The sequence below is a fragment of the Anopheles nili genome, chromosome 2, assembly GCF_943737925.1.
Source record: "Anopheles nili chromosome 2, idAnoNiliSN_F5_01, whole genome shotgun sequence".
Taxonomy (NCBI): Eukaryota; Metazoa; Arthropoda; class Insecta; order Diptera; family Culicidae; genus Anopheles; species Anopheles nili.
The window spans coordinates 27,803,112-27,824,893 of NC_071291.1; the positions used below are offsets into that span (position 1 = coordinate 27,803,112).

Here is a 21,782-nt window from a genome sequence, read left to right on the forward strand (position 1 = left end):
AACCCTCATACGATGTAACGCCTGGAAGCGCAAGCATCAATGAGCAAAAGCGCTCGTGAAAAAAACAAACTATGGAACGTTATTGTTCGCTCTTTCTCTCCTTCAAACCCTTATGCGATGTTGTTGCTGTAAAGAGATTTGTAAGGTGTATATATGATATTAGTTTAAATTAGTTATGAATATATTAATATATATAATATATGATATTAGTTTAAATTAGTTATGAATATATTAAAATATATAAAATAATAAATATACATTTGTAAGGTATATACATGATATTAGTTTAAATTAAATCAGCTATGAATATCAATGAATCATAATGATATATATAATGAATGATATAAAATATAATGACATATAAATAATGATCATTTAAAAAAGTGATACTCCGAACATCGGTTTTACAAATCCACAACTTCATCAATAATTTAGATGCTAATTTAACTGCATATGTTACCGCTCACCCCTAAATTGTTGAAGTATGAATCGAGGATCAACATACAACTGTATACTATGAAGTAAAATAGTACAAGTGAACTTTATGTCATCACATGTAAATTAGTTATGAATAATTAGTAAGGAATATATAAATATATATAATACAATATACATAAATTTGTAAGGTATATATATGATATTAGTTTAAATTAGATCAGCTATGAATAATAATGAATTATAATGATATATATAATGAATGATATATAAAATAATGATATATAAATAATGATCATTTAAAAAAGGAATACTCCGAACATCGGTTTTACAAATCCACAACTTCATCAATAATTTAGATGCTAATCTAACTGCATATGTTACCGCTCACCCCAAAATTGTTGAAGTATGAATCGAGGATCAACATACAACTGTATACTATGAAGTAAAATAATACAAGTGAACTTTATGTCATCACATGTAAATTAGTTATAATTAGTTAGTTATGAATATATGAATTTATATAAAAAAATATATATAAATTTGTAAGGTATATATAAGATATTAGTTTAAATTAGATTAGTTTTGAATAATAATGAATCATAATGATATATATAATGAATGATATATAATATAATGATATATAAATAATGATCATTTAAAAAAGGAATACTCCGAACATCGGTTTTAAAAATCCACAACTTCATCAATAAATAAGATGCTAATTTAACTGCGTATGTTGCCGCTCACGCCGAAATTGTTGAAGTATGAATCGAGGATCAACATAAAACTGTATACTATGAAGTAAAATAATACAAGTGAACTTTATGTCATCACATGTAAATTAGTTATGAATATATAAATATATATATGATACAATATACATAAATTTTTAAGGTATATATAAGATATTAGTTTAAATTAAATCAGCTATGAATATCAATGAATCATAATGATATATATAATGAATGATATAAAATATAATGACATATAAATAATGATCATTTAAAAAAGTGATACTCCGAACATCGGTTTTACAAATCCACAACTTCATCAATAATTTAGATGCTAATTTAACTGCATATGTTACCGCTCACCCCTAAATTGTTGAAGTATGAATCGAGGATCAACATACAACTGTATACTATGAAGTAAAATAGTACAAGTGAACTTTATGTCATCACATGTAAATTAGTTATGAATAATTAGTAAGGAATATATAAATATATATAATACAATATACATAAATTTGTAAGGTATATATATGATATTAGTTTAAATTAGATCAGCTATGAATAATAATGAATTATAATGATATATATAATGAATGATATATAAAATAATGATATATAAATAATGATCATTTAAAAAAGGAATACTCCGAACATCGGTTTTACAAATCCACAACTTCATCAATAATTTAGATGCTAATCTAACTGCATATGTTACCGCTCACCCCTAAATTGTTGAAGTATGAATCGAGGATCAACATACAACTGTATACTATGAAGTAAAATAATACAAGTGAACTTTATGTCATCACATGTAAATTAGTTATAATTAGTTAGTTATGAATATATGAATTTATATAAAAAAATATATATAAATTTGTAAGGTATATATAAGATATTAGTTTAAATTAGATTAGTTTTGAATAATAATGAATCATAATGATATATATAATGAATGATATATAATATAATGATATATAAATAATGATCATTTAAAAAAGGAATACTCCGAACATCGGTTTTAAAAATCCACAACTTCATCAATAAATAAGATGCTAATTTAACTGCGTATGTTGCCGCTCACGCCTATATTGTTGAAGTATTAATCGTGGATCAACATACAACTGTATACTATGAAGTAAAATAATACAAGTGAACTTTATGTCATCACAAGTAAATTAGTTATGAATATATAAATATATATATATAATACAATATACATAAATTTGTAAGGTATATATAAGATATTAGTTTAAATTAGATTAGTTTTGAATAATAATGAATCATAATGATATATATAATGAATGATATATAATATAATGATATATAAATAATGATCATTTAAAAAAGGGATACTCCGAACATCGGTTTTAAAAATCCACAACTTCATCAATAAATAAGATGCTAATTTAACTGCGTATGTTGCCGCTCACGCCTATATTGTTGAAGTATTAATCGTGGATCAACATACAACTGTATACTATGAAGTAAAATAATACAAGTGAACTTTATGTCATCACATGTAAATTAGTTATGAATATATAAATATATATATATATATAATACAATATACATAAATTTGTAAGGTATATATAAGATATTAGTTTAAATTAGATTAGTTTTGAATAATAATGAATCATAATGATATATATAATGAATGATATATAATATAATGATATATAAATAATGATCATTTAAAAAAGGGATACTCCGAACATCGGTTTTACAAATCCACAACTTCATCAATAAATAAGATGCTAATTTAACTGCGTATGTTGCCGCTCACGCCGAAATTGTTGAAGTATGAATCGAGGATCAACATAAAACTGTATCGCATGCATCTGTAACATGCATCGTCTGATTTTCCCCCAAATCCTGTGCAAATATTACAAACTGTACATGAAAAATCGAGAATAAGAGGTGATTTTGTATACAAAAATCTATGAAAGAAAAATGTTGAATTCCCATTCCCCTACCTTTGGTGTTAAGCAGGCATTTGGAATCAAAGCGGGGGGATACTACTACTTTTCCACTTCCACCAATGGTATTTGCTAGCTTAGCTACTTGCCACGATTGGTTCGTGAATTCGTATGCCTCCATGTTGTTGAGGTAAGCGACGGTTGGTTCAGCACCACTCAATTTCGAAACACTGTAAGCCATCCATTGCTCTACCAATTCAAGCGGGTCATCCACGTCGTTGTTGATGCATATTTTTATGCCTGCAAAGAAAACGGAATATGATTAAGATTTATGAGTGTTGTAACAGATTCATGCATGATTCTTGAAATTACGATGAGCGCTAACATCTGTAAACAACTTCATCGGATGGTTCGATACCCAGCTCATCGAACTGCACGCGAATAGTTTCAACGCACACTATTTTCACACTGTTCTAGACTGCTTTTCACAACTTTTCTATGGAAAACACTCAATAAAATACAACATCTCTTGCCACAATTTACTTACCGCGATTTGTTCGTGAATTCGTATGCTTCCATGTCGTTGAGGTAAGCGTCGGTTGGTTCAGCACCACTCAATTTCGAAACACTGTAAGCCATCCATTGCTCTACGAATTCAACCGGGTCATCCACGTCGTTGTTGATGCATATTTCTATGCCTGCAAGGAAAACGGAATAAGATTAAGATTTATGAATGTTGTAACAGATTCATGCATGATTCTTGAAATTACGATGAGCGCTTACATTTGTAAACCACTTCATCGGTTGGTTCGATACCCAGCTCGTCGAACTGCACACGAATAGTTTCAACGCACACTATTTTCACACTGTTCTAGACTGCTTTTCACAATATTCTATGGAAAACACTCAATAACATACAACATCTCTTGCCACAACTTACTTACCGCGATTTGTTCGTGAATGCGTATGCTTCCATGTCGTTGAGGTAAGCGACGGTTGGTTCAGCACCACTCGATTTCGAAACACTGCAAGCCATCCTTTGCTCTACGTATTCAACCGGGTCATCCACGTCGTTGTTGATGTATATTTCTATGCCTGCAAAGAAAACGGAATATGATTAAGATTTATGAGTGTTGTAACAGATTCATGCTTGATTCTTGAAATTACGATGAGCGCTTACATTTGTAAACCACTTCATCGGTTGGTTCGATACCCAGCTCGTCGAACAGCACACGAATAGTTTCAACGCACACTATTTTCACACTGTTCTAGACGGCTTTTCACAACTTTTCTATAGAAAACACTCAATAACATACAACATCTCTTGCCACAACTTACTTACCGCGATTTGTTCGTGAATTCGTATGCCTCCATGTCGTTGAGGTAAGCGACGGTTGGTTCAGCACCACTCGATTTCGAAACACTGTAAGCCATCCTTTGCTCTACGAATTCAAGCGGGTCATCCACGTCGTTGTTGATGTATATTTCTATGCCTGCAAGGAAAACGAAGAATGATTAGGATTTATGAGCGTTGTAACAAGTTCATGCATGATTCTTGAAATTACAATGAGCGCTTACACTTGTTTACCACTGCATCGGTTGGTTCAATACCCAGCTCATCGAACTGCTCGCGAATCGTTTCAACGGACACCATTTTCACACTGTTTTCACTAGATTACACCGTTTTCACTAGATCACACTGTTTTCACTAGATCACACTTTTTTCACTAGACCACACTGTTTTCCACTAGATTGCTTTCCACAACTTTTCTATGCAACAGACTTTCACTTTTCTATGACACTAGATTGCTTTTCACAACTTTTTTATGCAAAATACCCAATAACACACATTTCGCGCCATAACGTTAATTCAACAAAACTAAGAGTAAAGCGCGCGAGCGTCTTGAGCGTATTGACAGTTATCGACGTCAGGTACAAATGTCAATGAGGCGCTCTGTCAGCACGATGGAATGACAATTGTCGGTTTCGTAAAAAAACACAAACCAGAGATTGCTTATTATTAATATTATACAATTAAAAAAATAATTATGGGTTAAAACTTGGTAAAAACTCAATATATACCCCCACCCCCCATCAATTTTTTGATAGCACACTGAAATTTTTACCCATGAATTGGTGACATGTATAAACAAATGGGTTAGCTCAAAGGTGCCTTGTTTACATGGTAAAGTTAGATACTGTCGAACAAATTTCTTCGATAATATAATTTTTCGCCAGCAGATATTTTGGTAAAAATGTATTGAAGTGGGATGTAGGGGGGGTTGTTGAGTGTGTGGGGATTTTTGGATGGGGTGGCCGATGTTGGGTGGGAGGTTGATATTTTGCATACCCCCCCCCCCCTCCACCAAATGCTGTGTAACGACTTAAATGAAAGCCATGGAACGTTTCCCAAAGACACAAGACTTGATTTGTAAAAAAACAGCATCTTGCTAAACCGTAAATTCTGGGAACGGTGTATACTCCAAAAAACTGCTCTTTTCATCATGCGCTATTCATTATCGGAAGACGGGTTTTTTACACAGTTCAGAGACTAACGTGGGTTCCGGAAATCTTGAAATGCCGAGATTTATCCATTCTAAACGAGTTACGTTTGAATACTGATAGGCATCCTCGAAATTACGTCTGGTTAAAATAAAAACGTAGAAACTTTATTACTCTAATCAATTTAACTACTGATTTCTATGTTTTTGCAAGCCATATGATTTTATTATCTAGTTGAATAATTTGATTCGGAATTCAACTACTTCATCTAAAAATCTTTCTTGAAAATCTAGAATAGCGTTATACACCACAATTCTGCAATAGTTGATGCATCTTCCTTTTTTTATGTAAGATAAATGATATAAAGATTCAGATGAATGATTCGTTATTGAACACCTATCTAGCTGGTTTTAGGGTTTCGTGAATGCTTAGCGTGATATCATTTAATTTTGATGCTGTTATCCATATAACTCGTAGTATATCAAATAAAAGTACTAAGCATGTTAATAGTTTTGATTGTATTTCATGAGAATTTTTCAATTTAAAATCTGTAATTTGACAAATGCTGTGTCAATGTCAAATTTGACAGACCGGCAAAACAATTCACCACGATGAAAAATAGATTGTTCTTTCTTTTCGAAGCAGATTTACCAAACGAACGACATCAACGTTGCTTCCTCGTTAAAATTTGAGCAAGAAACTTTTTCTGGCCAACTATAACTTTTCGTGATAATGGCTCCTTCGCGAAAAAACAAAGTTGTGAAGGAAGAAGTGCAGGTGTCGCTGGGACCGCAGGTTCGAGATGGCGAAGTCGTCTTCGGTGTTGCCCACATCTACGCTAGCTTCAATGATACATTCGTGCATGTCACGGATCTTTCCGGGAAGGAAACCATCTCACGGGTGACGGGTGGCATGAAAGTAAAGGCCGATCGCGACGAGGCTTCACCGTACGCTGCAATGTTAGCGGCACAGGATGTTGCTGAGAAGTGCAAGTCGCTAGGAATCACTGCGCTTCACATCAAGCTGCGCGCTACTGGAGGTAACCGCACAAAAACGCCGGGCCCTGGAGCACAATCCGCACTTCGTGCGTTGGCCCGCTCATCAATGAAGATTGGTCGCATTGAAGATGTAACGCCGATTCCATCAGATTCTACCCGCCGCAAAGGAGGTCGTCGTGGGCGTCGCTTGTAAGCGGACAAAATGGCACGATCCACCGTTTACTTTATCAACAATATTGTATCGGATTTCGTTTCGTTCAAAATGAAGCAGAAATAAACCCTAAACAGAAGGTTGGAGTTCAGAATACCAAAGAACCTATAGAGGGGTTGTTTCTAAATTGAGAAATTGATATATCTTGATTTTAACGTAATCTAAATTTATTTTAAAAAATAATCGATTAGAACAGAATTACTACTATTGTTTCCTTCGCAAGTGTATTTTCCTATGAATATGATATATTTTTAAATATGCCTTCTATCTTGTTCTTAAGGTTGTTCCGACTCCTGACTGTTATCGAGGCTGCTATTGATTTGCGACGATGTATCCAACAGATCATCTTCTTCTTCCTGTCCATCCATATCGTAGATTCGGACGTTTTTTAATGATTCAGACAAAATGGCAATTAAATTGCGTTTACCAGAAACAGCAATTTTGTAACCATCTCCACTTTCCAATAGCTTTAGCGAACTTTCATCGATGAGTGTATAAGCATTGAAGACATGACAACCAGCAGCATCCTCAGTGAGGGTTTGCATGTACTCACAGGGCTCAATTGTGGTCAGAAATTCTCTTACAGGAGTAAGGTTCAACTGCAGAAAATAACAACATGCCATCGTCGACCCGTCAACGTTTTGTGTCTGAGCATGTAGCAATAACGAAAGTGTATTTTCGTTGTAAAATTCTGCATGCCGAAAACCAAGTACACCAATCGCATCGAAGCGCTGATCAAAGCATGGTCTCTCTTCGAAACGGAGACGCACTGCTTTGAATCGTGCTTCGGGGATACATTCAACCAGCAATAGGCTGAATTGCGATTGGATAATTGCTATTAGTGTTATTTTGTCTTTTGGATGACTGGTGAAAGAAAATGATCTAATGTTCGAGCCAGTAGCATCCGGTGGGGTTTGAATGCTGAGTGAATTCTTTTGTCTAAAATCAACTCCAATTACAGCTCCGGGCTGATCAAATATTTGATCTATGCTTTTCTTCAGCAACTTTTGCTGTTGGAGTAAAGAGAGGTGTTCATGATGAGGAAATATTGCCCCACTTTTCTGCAAACAATCGTTTTGTTCTAACAATTGTTTCCAGGTATTTTCATCTTCTTTTGATACTGGTTCTACCAACGGTTTATCCTCGAGATATTGGCCTACGCGTTCAAGGTTGAATTTTCGTCGCGATTCTATCGAACCGCGGCCTTCGTCGTTGGCATTGCTTCGTGAACTAGAATCGAAATTGCTCAAAAATTCCGCCAGATAGTGGATTTCTTGCTGCGTGATAGTGGGGTTGTTATCTTGGAGTGGTTCTTCCATCAGTCGCACAATCGCGGCATATAACCATCGGAAAAAGATGTTAAAATCGCGTTTCGATATGTCAATGGCTTGTTGCAGCTCAAAGGCTTTGATTTGCAGTGCACCGCAATTTTGTAAAACCTCAGTGGTTGTATCTCGCATCAGCGTACCATAATAGAACCGATTGCGTACCATGCCATCGAGTGCGTTTAAATGGTAGAAAACTGCTTGAATTGCTGCAAACAGTGGTTTGACGACAAGCTTCTGGATGGTGATGTAACTTAGTTCAATACTGTAACCCAGCTTACGAAGTCCTTTTTCAGTCAGATCACGTAGTAGCAACTGTTCGAGTGCAGGCGAAGCCATGCCGAACAGTAGCAACTCCAGAAAGTCGGCAGATATAGAACCGTCCGGTTGTTCTTTGGCGAAATGCGTGAGCTTGTTATCCATCTCTAGAAGAACGGTTTCCCAAGCTTCAATTATGCAATCAATCGTATCGTTCATATACATCATCGCACTGAGTATTTGTGCGTGCTTAAGAGCCAAATTGAGAATCGAAGTAGAATACTTGTGCAACACATCATTTTCTAGCACAACAATATTGAGCGAATCAGAGTGCTGTAGGCCCACAATCAGCTGCTTAAAATCGAGGCTCATTTTCAATTCTTTGATGTATGGCATCGTGGAAGAAGTTAGCCCTAGCAAACTGAATAAATTAGTACTGCCACATGGCAGCATTCCGAAGGCAGATAAATAAACCACACCAGATGTCGTTCCAATGAGTAGAATACTCAGTATGTGTTTTGAGCAGAAACTGCTTCGGTTGTAAGTAGTAGGCTTGGCTGCAGACGATAGTGAACTAAGAACCGGCAGTTCTGGTAGATATTTAACATGACTCGTCTATAATAAACAAAATGAAATGTTTAGAATGCAGTAATGCAACTAAATGACAGCTTTACACTTACCACAGAGTTGTAACTAACATCTTCTGTAGAAATTTCGTCTGTGTTCTCTGTCCAACTTAAGCAAGTTATATCTGATTTAACTGAGAATTTGTGCACTTCTTCCTTTGATTCTATATCAATAAGCAGTATTGTTCCATTGCTATAACCTGAAATAGCAAAATTAATGAATTTAAGTTCCTGAATTCTTCAATTCAATTTTAACGGTTACCGATCGAGATTAATTTTTCCCAGGGACGCCATGCAATTCCACGAATTTTTAGTCCTTCTTCAGGCGGTGCCAATTGCCACACCTTTTGCCATTTCAACCGTTGTAATATAACTTCGCCTTTCTCTGTTCCAATCGCTAACAGATCCATCTCCTCACTCCATTTAAAAATATCAACTTTACTGCCAATATTTTTGTTACTAGTTTGCTTCATTAGATTACGATTCTCGCCGTACTGGCCTGCCATAATGGTTTATCAATGCACTATTTATAACTAAGTTGTGATAAAATTGTATATTAAAGGTTCAAAAATGTTTGTTTATGTAAATATTATCTGTAAACGCCCAAGAATAGCAAATCTGTTCAATATTATAAGCACAACCGGTATATTTGACATTTGTTTGTTTGGTGCTGGACATAAACATTCTGCATGATATTACACAAATTTTGGTATTACACAAAAGCTTGTTGGTACTAAAATGAATCGTTTTTTTTCAAAGATACATTATTTTTTTACAATAACATTTTTTTGAATTAAATTGACTACATGATAAAAAGAGCTTCAACTTCGAAGTTCATTTTGATCGAATTTTGAAAATTGATTTAGTTTGCTTTTACCGAGTGGTTTGACTAAATCTGATATTTTTGATACAATATGTACTTTATTTTAGTTGCCGTAAAAGTTAGTTAGTTTAATTTACTGATGATTTCTATGTAAACTACGAATAGGATTTAGTATTATTTCCAGGGCACAGTTCGAAATAGTTTCGAATGAAAAAAGTGAGTGAAAGGTGTCTCATTGTTGAAGAAATCCCGCCAATGTCAAATAGGGGACTTGAAAACGTCAGTAACGTCAAAAGAGTAGCGAGCAGACGACAGGGATTTGCACGGAAATCCAGATTTTACTGTCGGGATTTTTTCATCAACTTCAGGATGCAGGTAATTGTCTCATTGATTAAATCACATAGTTTATCCATGCAGCCGCGCGATCCACGTGCAAATGGTGCGATCTGTGCTTTTACTGGTGCTTCTACGTGAGCCATAATGTGAGGTGAAAAACAAATCTCAGCTCACATTGCTACTTCTGTCTGGTGATATGTGCGCGTACTTTTCTTAAACGTGTGAAATTGAACGGTCAAGCTTATTCGTGCCGCATTTCGTCGGGTAGTGTAAATCTGTCGTGTCGTCGTTTTGTTGAATCCTAATATATTGTTATCGATCGATGTTTATTGCTACGGGGGAAGGAAGGCCTGAGGCACCGTCAATTCACCAATGATTAAATATTTTCCTTTTTCTAAGAGATATTTTGCAATATTCTTACGTTTCCGCTGTATATTGGGTATTCTTACCATAGTATGCAAATTATTTAATTCAATTCTGCAGTCATTAGCTAGGAAAATAAAAATATCCAGTTAGATAGGTTACCCAAGAAACCATGCCGTTTCATCGAAGTTGCCGCAGTTCTTTTTATTCTCAAAACGGTGGGTTGTTACGCCGCACGCGCGAGTCTTCTCCCAGATTGGCTCGCGAATCGCAGTCGCAATGAGTAGGCTGCGGAATAGCAAGTATCAGTGTAAAAACTGCTGCAAAGTAAAAGGCAAAGATCGTCTAATGCTATTATAGAAAAAAAATCAAGACCGTACAGAGTTAGAATTATGGTTTAAAATCCGTGTTTCGATCAAGCATGAACTGAGGATATAATCATACATTGGAAATATGCTCGACGTTATAGTGGTGATGAAAAAAGTTGAAATTATGAAATATGAGAAAAAGAAACTATTTGCATCATCGTGTACTTATACATTTTTTGTTCCAATCAATAGTCATAAATTATACGCTTGCTCTATTGGCAATTTGTTTTCAATCAAACTATGCCTAGCACGTTCTTATTTTATTTGACCTGCTAACTTTAAAATACCTCTGACTCACCACATGGAACATATAAAAAACAAAATTGCGTAAATTTACGTATGCGTATCGTTTTACCTGTTTGCGGTATTTATGAAAATTAGTGTTATTATTTTTCCACATTGGGTGACATTTTGTTACGCTTTCGTTGGTCTGTGAGCGCAGAACTCATTTCCTCCTTGAAATGTGCAAATATATATAAATATATCCATTTTCCCTACCCGTCTATACGCGCGTGCCATCTTCTGGTGTTCTCAGAGTCCAAGGACACAGTCCCCCCACCAGGCGTTGAGCGATTGGGCTGCTGATGTTATGCATTCTCTCTTCCCTGCTGTCACTTTTGCTGCTCTTTCCAATCTCACGTGGATTCTCTTTCTCTGTTACTCTGTAATGTTCACTCGTTTTTGCTAATTATTTAACATCTTTTACGTCCGTTGTTTTAAGCTTTCCTACTCTACAAAATACATAGGTCAATGTATAGAGATACGAACGAATGAAAATGAGGATTTTGTCCTTTAGCATGGTTTAATTATATCAGGGGATATCAAACTGCCAGTTGTTTCGATTGCTGTGTGTTTCCTCTGTATCTATTTCCTCTCTTTTACTTGTATGCTCATATTCTCTCATTAGTTTATTTCTCGTTTTGCCGCTAATTCTCTCTTTGGATATTAAATAATGCTGAATCTTTTACCCTAGTCCAAAAGCACGCGATTTGAGTTTGTCATTTGAGAGATAGGGTAGTGCTTCTCCACGAAGGAATGCGTTGTATGCACCGCGTGTGTTTACATGCATCGGCGGCAAGGAAAGATAACGATTTGCTCTCTTTCTCTGCATTCATGGGCTGTCAATGCTCAAATCACCCTAGGCTATGCTCACGTACTACGTAATGGTAAAGATTTTTTAGCTCTCAGTTGCTAACTCGCGTCGCACCTAGAACCAGCTGCAACATCAGCAGACGAACCGTCGTCGTCGTCCTCCCGGGTAGGTGGATGTAGTTTGCAAACTTACCAACGGCCACGCCGTGTGGAGTTTTTGTTAATGGGGCGACGGTTTAGCCACAGACCGCGTGTTCGGCTTGTGTCGGAGACACCGTAGTTCTAACATTTGCATCAGTGGCATTAATTTCAAGATGCTCTTTTCTAAACAGCGTTGATTACGTTAAAACACATCTTGACAAACGTATACTGAAATAATTTGTATAATGAAAAAAGTGAGAACTTTGCACCATTCATTGTACATCTATCGATTGTTGTACATATGACAAAAACAAATTAACTACCTACAACTTTTGTTATTGTAAATTAATACGTTTTCTGCTCTAATTATATGTTATTCTGTTTCGCTGCTACACGTTACTGTTGTCTTCTGGTTAACTTTGGTGAATGTGTTAATGTTGAGAGAAATGCATGCTGCAATTTAGAATCCCAATTATGATACTCTGCGAAACAAGAAACAAAACTTCTAATGGCATCTATGAAACGTGTTGGGTGTGTGATTTTCTTAGCACGCAGTGTAATTCAGTATTCATGTTTTTTTATTTCATAATATTTTATGCTACTACTTTGAGAGACTCGGAAATGTGTAAGCGCAGCTATTGGTGTATTGTCCAATAGCGCACGATCCAACGAGGGTGTTATGCAATTTTTCCTGAAGGTTGCGGGGCATGCGACGCCATTCATTTCTCGGTCGCCTGAGAAGTTCATAGTGTTGGTGTTCTTTCTACATGGGTATGCGGTGGTCATTAATCCTTGCTCTATGGTTAGTTAGTTAAGTTTCTTATAGATACTAGTTAAATTTCATTCATTTCATAGCTCTTGTCCTATTACTCTTGAAGAAATGTTTTTTTGTAGAATCATTGGTAATATAATTAAAGTACAAATTTGATATGTGATTATATGCTGGATGCATAATTTGAATTTATAGTATGGGGCCGGTATTGGTCGATTTGCAAAGTTAAAGGCGTTTAGTTTTATGCCGTGACTAGTTTGCTCTCAATGCCATGACAGTAGCATATCAAACTAGGCTATGGAGGCGCATTGTCATTGCTGCTTAAAAGGCGCGAGCTATGCCTTTGCCATATAGCACTTGACATTTAAACAAATTAATGCAAGGATTCGACAGTCGATTATTGTCATCTTCTACGCAATTATTACTGGAAGCAACCAACCTTTTATAGTGCGTTTAACTTGGTTATAAAACAATCATGTTGCATTGTTCCATTGGTACATATGGTTTTAAAAGCTGCTGCTTGGGGTAAGTGATGAATTGGTTACAAATAACGTAACGTTCTAATTTTACTGAGGATGTTTTTGCTACATGGGGACTATATTACACATGAAACCTGTGACGCTCATTATCGGGCATTAAGACTATCTATGTAAGATACACGAACATGGGAGTGGTTTTTTTAGTGTATTCTGGGATGCGTTTTACCATTTTCACTATCTTCTATAAGCCTACTATTGATTTATCTAAAATGTTGCGTAACTAGTTTTTAACGTATAGAATATTATAAGCCTATATGTACGGTTCGATATTAGTCTTAAGTTCCTCACCGTTATCTTAATTTTCTTTTTTTTTTTCACGTCTACAGGTTTTAGGATAACTGCGTGAACAACAGCAAAACTCAGAGCCTAACAATCATTGTAATTAGGATACATTGGTATAATCCTCTGGGCTAACATACGATTCTTGAGAATAGGCTGTAGATGTAACGAAGTAGGCTATGTTATAGCTATAGTATCCGAGAGATCATATTACACAGAATCGTTTGCTCTAAAAGAATGACAACCAGCTGGACTGAGATTTGATTTTACCAAAGAAATAGAATCGTCTAAAATAACATCATTTTAGCAGCAGCACCAACGTACGCATATCCTGCATAAAAATACAAAGAAAAAACTGGATACTCAATAGCAATTGGCACGTATCTGTAACGCATTCATCATTTTATGTAAGGAGTAATCTGCACGGCAAATGCTCTCAGTTGAAAATTTGTATTATTTTTGTGTCAACAAGTAAGTTTCCGGATCGATAATCGAATCTAATCATTCCGGCAACAAACGATTATTTGAAGCGTACGAACAGAGATCTGCTTCAGTTTTCACTGATAAAATCTATTCCGGAACTCGCGCATCGTTAGCAGATTTTGGTGGTGGTTGCATAAAAACTGTGGGAGGTTTGGTGAAGCAATGACGTTAGCTGAAATGTACTCTTTTCCGACTAGTAAATCCGGAGGAAGTGCGAACGGTAGTGGTGGATCACTAGTTTCGTCAACGACTTCATCCTCTGGGGGATCATCGGTGGCATCAACATCGTCAGTCGTCGGGGAGGCTGCAGTTACTTCCGTCTCGTCTTCAGTGGTGTCTACGATCCAATCAATGGTTGTTACTGCAGCTGCTGTACTGCCGGATCAGTTGGCTGGATCTGGAACTACAAACTGTGTCACAGCGTCATCTGTGGCTACTACGACAACCTCGATCTCTTCCGTTGCTACGGGGTTGCAACAATCTCCATCAAGTACCGCCGCATCTTTGTCTCCGCAGTGCGATCAGATCGGGTCGAAGATAGCCGGCGTTTCGTTGACTAACACTAGCAGTGTTAGTAATAACGGTAGCAGTACCGGCAACGGCATGTTTCCCGAAGTTTTCAAATTGGACGATATGTTGGAGTTGGAGAATGTTGGCAACGGAACTCTTAGTGAAAATGGGAGCACCAGTGGGGGCTATCAGCTTGATAACGCTTCCCTCTCTGATTTGATGGAACAGGACTGTACACTATGCCAGTAAGTATGCCGATTGGATCAAGTGCAAGGATTTTGGACCTACATTATTTGTTGTATTTGTGTAGTCTGTAAAATTTATTTAAAAAAAACACTATAATGTACAGTTTACACTATATATTCATGGTCTATATTTACACTTTCAGAAACAAATTTACGTCACCCCGTGTATTGTCCTGTTTGCATGTTTTCTGTGAGGTCTGCCTGGATACACTCCTTGCAGATGGTTCAGGCGAAAAGATCCTTGAAGGTGGCAAAGGAAGTTCTCTCCATTCAATTGCCTGCCCAATATGTAAACAATCGACTTCAGTCGGTCCGAAGGGTGCAGCTGGATTGCATCAAGATTACATCCTTAGTAACGTACTGGATTTATCTTCGATCGAGCCGGCACTGTTGGCTTGTACTTCGTGCAAAAGCAAGGAGATGGCAATATCTCGCTGTAATGATTGTGCCAATTTTTTGTGCGCAAGCTGCGAGTACGCGCACCAGCATATGCGCTGTTTTGAGGACCATAAAGTAGTTCAGCTGGAAGATTTGCGCAAGTCCGCGGAAAAGGTGGCGATCCACAAGCCACTTTACTGCACTGTACATTCGATGGAAAATCTTAAGTACTACTGCTTTAATTGTCAGACACCGGTTTGTAATGAGTGTCTTATCGGTGAGCATAAAGGAAATGATCATAATTATCATATCATAAGCGAGGCCGAGAAACCTATGCGTCTCGAAGTAGAGGCCCTGGTAAGAGAGACAAAATCAAAGATCGAATATTACAATCAGGCAACAAGTAAACTGGAGTTATCACTACATGATTTGCAAAGCCAATATGAAACGGCACGTGATCTAATCAATGAGTCATTCCAGAGCTTTAAAGCGGTACTTGAGCAATGTCGTGAAAATGCATTAAAAAAGTTAGAGAAAATGCATTCCGAGCGTGAACTAAAGATCATGGACTTGTATGATGTTGTCGAGAAAATGGTCGACAAAATTGAAGTCTCCACGAAATACGCTCGGAAAGTTTTGGATCAAGGGAATGGACCAGAGTTATTAAGTTTGAAGAACATGATATGCACTCAATTGAACCAGGTACTGGGTACAGCTCCGAAGATAGATGTAAACTTTTCGCTTGAGTTCCAGAGTAATTACGAAAAGTTTGAGCAACTGGTACCAGATCTGTTTGGCAAGTTTCGTACAGAGTCATCGTTATCGGGAAATACTAACGAAACTACACCTCCCCCAACGCTACCCGGAGTACCAATAATGGTGACGGATGGACACCTCCCGTCGGTGAATGGAAACTGTGGTCTAACACAAGGCCCACTTACTGCTTCGGTGACGGCAAGCAGTCCGATTTCGCTACCAACTTCCATGCAATCCTCATTTGATGGTGATATTTCGTCGCTCGGAACAGGATATATGTTGCCGAACGTTCTCACTCCCGAACCTCCAACTGCAGCAGCATCGATTTCCGGCTCATCTAATGCACTGAGTGCAGGTACATCCTCGACTGGCGTCGTAGTAAACACTGGCCCTACAAGTATGGCTGGACTATCAAGTATTGCCGAGTACAATCTTCATCGGCTGGCAAATCTTGCTGGCGAAGCCACGTCAACCGATATTACCGATTCAATTGTTCCCGTCGTAAACAACAATTCGGCACCGGTGGCAACCGGCGGGGCAACACCTAACTTTACACTAGCTGATTTAATATCTGGGAATCAGCACGCCATTCAGGCACTTGCTAAGTACTCGATGGGTGGCCAGGATATGACCAACGGTGCGATGCTGACGCCCCACTCAAGCTTGGATAACGTGCCAATGATGAACGATTTCCCGGGTGTACTGCCGGGCTCGACGTCTCCTGTCCTGCCTGTTCCACCGAACATGCCGAACATGGATGGACCAGGAATGAATGGGACTGGTGGTGACATGGCTATGAGCCGCTTCCAACCATCGATGTGCGTGAATGGACGTACGAAGGCCACACCGATGCAGATCCGATGCAAATTTGGATCTCTTGGTCAAACAAAGGGACAGTTCAATTCACCTCACGGTTTTTGTCTGGGCGTTGACGAGGAAATCGTGGTGGCCGATACGAACAATCATCGCATTGAGATATTCGAAAAAAATGGAACGTTCAAGTTTTCGTTCGGCGTACCGGGCAAGGAGGAGGGTCAGCTTTTCTACCCGCGAAAAGTAGCAGTCATGCGCACTAGCGCCAAGTTTGTAGTGTGCGATCGTGGTAATGAACGTTCGCGTATGCAAATTTTTTCCAAGAACGGACATTTCATAAAGAAAATAGCCATCAGGTATGAGTTGATCTTGCGTCATTCATTGACAATCCATGTTTTGCTTCTTTGGTACAATTTTCTATTCGTTTTAGATACATCGACATTGTAGCGGGATTAGCGGTTACTAATAAGGGTTTAATTGTTGCTGTGGATAGCGTTTCCCCGACTGTTTTCATCATATGCGAGGATGGTAATCTTATTCATTGGTTCGATTGTAGCGATTTCATGCGTGAGCCATCCGACATTGCGATTAATGGTATGTTAGCTTTATTTGTTCCACAAACCGTACAACTAGTCATAGCTATCTAACACTACTATTTCTTTTAACTTAGGAACTGATTTTTTCGTGTGTGACTTCAAGGGACATTGTGTCGCGGTATTCTCCGAAGAAGGTACATTCAAGTATCGTATCGGCAGCGAGAAAATAACCTGTTTCCCAAACGGTATTGATATATCGGATGCCGGAGATGTGTTGATCGGAGATTCGCACGGTAATCGATTTCACGTTGCATGTTACTCAAAAGATGGGCAACTTCAGTCGGAGTTTGAGTGTCCCTATGTAAAGGTAAGAACTTTGAGATTATATGTAGAAACATTAGTTATATCCATTAAGCTCAAAGCTTTGCTTTAGCATTTTAATTTTTTATCCATAGTGATATGTTAATATATGTATATATGTATTTAAGAAAATCATAAAGACATGTGGTTTTGCTATTATTAAACCCTAAAAATTATATTAAATTTACAGAATTCAGATTTTCTAAGCATATTTTAAATTTAACTGTCTAGAAGCGTATGCACTAGTCTAATGTTCTTTTCAATTGTAAACTTAATCAATTACAGGTATCGCGCTGTTGTGGACTTAAAATTACTTCCGAGGGATATGTGGTAACTTTAGCCAAAAATAATCATCACGTGCTTGTCCTGAATACTCTCTACATTCAGTGATCAACAGCGGGTGCAAGAATACTGAAGCCTAATTACTAAATAATTTTACATTTAAAGGCTCCCTATGCACAGTAAAGCTTACCTCGTGCGTGAGTATTATATCCTACTTATGATCGCTTTATGATACTCATCATAAAGGTGTACGGGGAATATATCATCGGTGTTGCAGAATTGAAACGAAGTTTTCTACTGGAAGTAATATCTGATGTCTGCTAATGAACGAAGGCATAATGGGAAAATAGAAAGATAATCCTTGCAGAAGTCCTCGAATATGCTTCAAAACAATCACGTTGCGATACTGGGATTGATATTTAATGAGCATTCTTGGCGTTTATCATAATCTATTTCATGCATATAGTATAATTTTATTATTGATGATTAATGCGCTTTTCAAACTAAACAGCATTCATTAATAATTCAGAGATGCCGGATTTGTTTTTTATTCAAGATGTAATGATTTACATGATATTATTTAATAACATTTCATAATAATTATTATAACTATATGTTCATGTTCATTGTTCGTAATAATGTTCATCTGTTATTCATTTCTTCATAATAATTAATATTTATTATTCGAAGATGACAACAAACGTATACATGATCTCTAATTTTATTGTTTTTTTCTATGTTCCGAGACATTTGTTATACGAATGAATATGTGGTTTAATTACTTCGTTTTGTCTACGCAAGACAACCTGTGGGGTTTCCTAGATTTATATCATCCGCCTCAACATTAATATTTTGATAGTATAAAGCAAATTATAACGGACATGTGTGTGCATTGTAGCTCATCTATAAGTATACACTTTATATCATCTTATAACACAATTAATGTGTGTTATTCGCATGGGAAAACTGCGCATTTATGCGCAGAAATGTAAATCCTAAATCTTTGTTTCTTTATGATTCCGTAATATGGGAAAAATTGAAAACGTAGCAGCAGTGTAAATATTATAAACTTGGTACAGTGTTTTTCCTTAATAAATTACATCATGTGGTGTAAAAAATCTCTCAAAATCACTTTAGGAGACTGTTTTACATGTATTCGTGTAAAAACAAAGAAGCATAGCTGAAAAGTGAGCTATTCTCAATAGTTTACGAGAGAAAACCCATAGAGTATGGCAGATTCTTAATACTGTACAGAAGATATATTAGTATATATTTTTTATTAGACGATGAATAATGATAAATAATAATACGAAAAAAAATATACAAAGAACCTGCGAAAGATCAACAAAACGAAAGGAAAAAGTAAATGAAGGGTAAAACGAGCAAGTGATAGCGATAGATATTACGAAGATTGCCTGAATTATGAACGTACACGATATTGAGGTGAAATAGCAATAATTTTTTTTTCGTTGGACGCATTTATGGTCGATGATGATAAAAAATCATTCTTGCTCGAAAATGTGGTTAACATTTTATGAATTTTTAACCAAGAAATGAGGATTTATGAAGTGCTACGTTCCTCTAAATTTCTATAAGTCTTCATTAACAAAACTATTGTTCTGTGTTATTTATGAAGCTTAGTTCATGTTTCCGCTCCATATTTCCTTTACCGAATTTTAACAGTCATTTATAAGTTAATTTTTTTTATAATATACCCTTAGTTATAGCAGATGAGTTTTCTGTCTCCTTTCTGTATGATGCATAAAGACATATTGTGATTTTTGTAGCTCTGTTGTAATTATAATATTGCAGAATGATTATTCGCATTATAACCAGTCAATGTCTGTGTTAGCAGTTGATTGGGTATTAATACAGTCCACCAGTAAAGAATGTATTTTGTCTATTTGATAAATTTTCTTCCCACCAACAATTAAGAATCGGAAATCGAAATATCAAATTCTTTTCGGATTCTATAATACTTTTATATAATTTTGAAACCAGTATTTACTTTCATCTGTTTACTTTTGTGTGTGGTTGTGTTGATATCAAAACTCAATGCGTTAATTAGCTGGACATTTATACATTGCTTATTTCTTTTGTCAATACGTTTAAGTTTTAAAATGTTTCAATTCAAATTAATTATTTTAAGAATCAATCAGCGAATTTTTACCACGTAAAACTTTTGTTGAAGGAGAGTTATCGGGATTTAATTTAAGTGTTATCCTAACATGAAGAAATCAAAAAAATGTGCACTGGTTGAAGATTATACGTGCTATTACTCTAGAGATTGTTCAAATTACATCAATCATCATTTTTTTGGCGTCTTTTACTTGTAACTGAAATGCTAAAATTTATTAGCAATAGAGCTCTTGTTTATATACATATTCTCATTGAATCTCGTCCAAATATTTCTGCTTCATTGTGCATTTGTATTCGTGTTTTTTTATGGTTTACTTTGATTTGTATCTTTACCTTAACGTTCGGATTATTGAATCTCCAAAACAAAATGCTAATATTATTGCTGTTGTTACCGTGTTCATTGTATTCTTTTGAGTTGTCTATTGTCTCATTCCAACCATTTAATTTATTTTACAAAGCAATTTATCAATGTCATATGGTTTAGCCGATCATACCATGACGACGCTAGAAGTGGTATGATTTTAAGCGATTTGATGTTGGCAAATTGTTTAAAATCAAAATGTCTCTACTCATTGGTTGAGGCACAGTAGGTTTTGTGTTCTCCCAAAAAATAGAGTACCAAGCAATTGCGTATTTCGTAATATCAATGGAACTTATGTTTATTTATTGTTGAACGATGTTTTCATATAAACTTAGCTTATTTCCGACTAGAATCAATTTCCATTATAAATGATACAAATGAGTTATTTTGACTATTAAACTCATTTAAAAAAATCAGAAAATGAACAAGTCGCACTCCTAGCAGTTATTTATCAATTTATGAGTTCATTTATAAATCAATTGAGATTCGAACAATAAAACAAAAACAACTGAGCCACATCAATAAATCCGTTGCAGAATAATGTAATGTTATAGTATGACATGAGAGAGTTCCCAAGCGTGAGCCTCCTTAATATCTCATTTGTCGTTTGAACATTATGCAAATCGATGTGAATGTTTTTTTAATAGTCAGAAAGACCTGATATGAAATGCTTCACTAACATGTGAGCATTTGCTGTGTAAGCGAGTGAATAATATAAATAAGCGGTTCTTAATTGATTGTCCAAAAGACAAATAATTGGTTAAAATTAAACTAAAAACCTGCAACTTTGCCGCTCGTTATAGTTAGCCAAGAATAAATTTGATGGCTTTCATTACAACAATAAGAAAACTATTTTTGAAAAATGCATAGATATTACATCTATGAAAAAGCAAGTGTGACAAAGAGTTCCGCATGCAATGTGCAACAAACCCATTTTTCATAAGCTAATGAAATTAATCCAAAGCGAAATATTTTATATTGAAACAAAATATTTTTTGCCTTACATATTTTACATTTATACATCTATTAATAGTAATATTGCAACGACATTAGAGAGCACGGAATGCGATTTACCGAATTTTTCTCCTTTGAAGCATGTCGTATCGTGTGGAAGAAATCAATTGAAAATTGACCTAATAATAACATACAGTTTAATTATTGAGTGGGAGTAAGATATATTCCTAATTCGGCTGATCATACT

At 36.1% G+C, this 21,782-nt stretch overlaps 3 protein-coding genes across 3 annotated transcripts; 2 read left to right on the top strand and 1 right to left on the bottom strand.

Moving 5' to 3' along the window:
- Positions 1-6,233: 6,233 nt before the first annotated feature.
- LOC128722190 (40S ribosomal protein S14a) lies at positions 6,234-6,894 on the top strand. The gene has a single exon (XM_053816036.1). It carries the CDS (start codon positions 6,320-6,322, stop codon positions 6,776-6,778), a length of 459 nt encoding a protein of 152 aa, XP_053672011.1. The 5' UTR covers positions 6,234-6,319; the 3' UTR covers positions 6,779-6,894.
- A 177-nt stretch (positions 6,895-7,071) lies between these two features.
- Positions 7,072-9,511, bottom strand: LOC128720715 (anaphase-promoting complex subunit 4). Its single transcript, XM_053814411.1, has 3 exons — positions 9,268-9,511; positions 9,060-9,205; positions 7,072-8,994 (listed from the first exon to the last, which is right to left on the bottom strand). Exons 1-3 carry the CDS (start codon positions 9,509-9,511, stop codon positions 7,072-7,074), a joined length of 2,313 nt encoding a protein of 770 aa, XP_053670386.1.
- Positions 9,512-14,363: 4,852 nt separating this feature from the next.
- On the top strand, positions 14,364-18,189 carry LOC128732076 (brain tumor protein). Its single transcript, XM_053825237.1, has 5 exons — positions 14,364-14,956; positions 15,100-17,259; positions 17,334-17,497; positions 17,574-17,806; positions 18,085-18,189. Exons 1-5 carry the CDS (start codon positions 14,364-14,366, stop codon positions 18,187-18,189), a joined length of 3,255 nt encoding a protein of 1,084 aa, XP_053681212.1.
- Positions 18,190-21,782: the final 3,593 nt, after the last annotated feature.

Bases quoted from the DNA above. Each gene is read 5' to 3' on its own strand.
- LOC128722190 (XM_053816036.1), top strand. From the start codon at position 6,320: ATGGCTCCTTCGCGAAAAAACAAAGTTGTGAAGGAAGAAGTGCAGGTG.
- LOC128720715 (XM_053814411.1), bottom strand. From the start codon at position 9,511: ATGGCAGGCCAGTACGGCGAGAATCGTAATCTAATGAAGCAAACTAGT. The intron at 9,206-9,267 runs GTAACCGTTAAA...TTGCTATTTCAG, and splicing joins GGAAAAATTAATCTCGATCG to GTTATAGCAATGGAACAATA. The intron at 8,995-9,059 runs GTAAGTGTAAAG...TGTTTATTATAG, and splicing joins ATGTTAGTTACAACTCTGTG to ACGAGTCATGTTAAATATCT.
- LOC128732076 (XM_053825237.1), top strand. From the start codon at position 14,364: ATGACGTTAGCTGAAATGTACTCTTTTCCGACTAGTAAATCCGGAGGA. The intron at 14,957-15,099 runs GTAAGTATGCCG...TTACACTTTCAG, and splicing joins CAGGACTGTACACTATGCCA to AAACAAATTTACGTCACCCC. The intron at 17,260-17,333 runs GTATGAGTTGAT...TATTCGTTTTAG, and splicing joins ATAAAGAAAATAGCCATCAG to ATACATCGACATTGTAGCGG.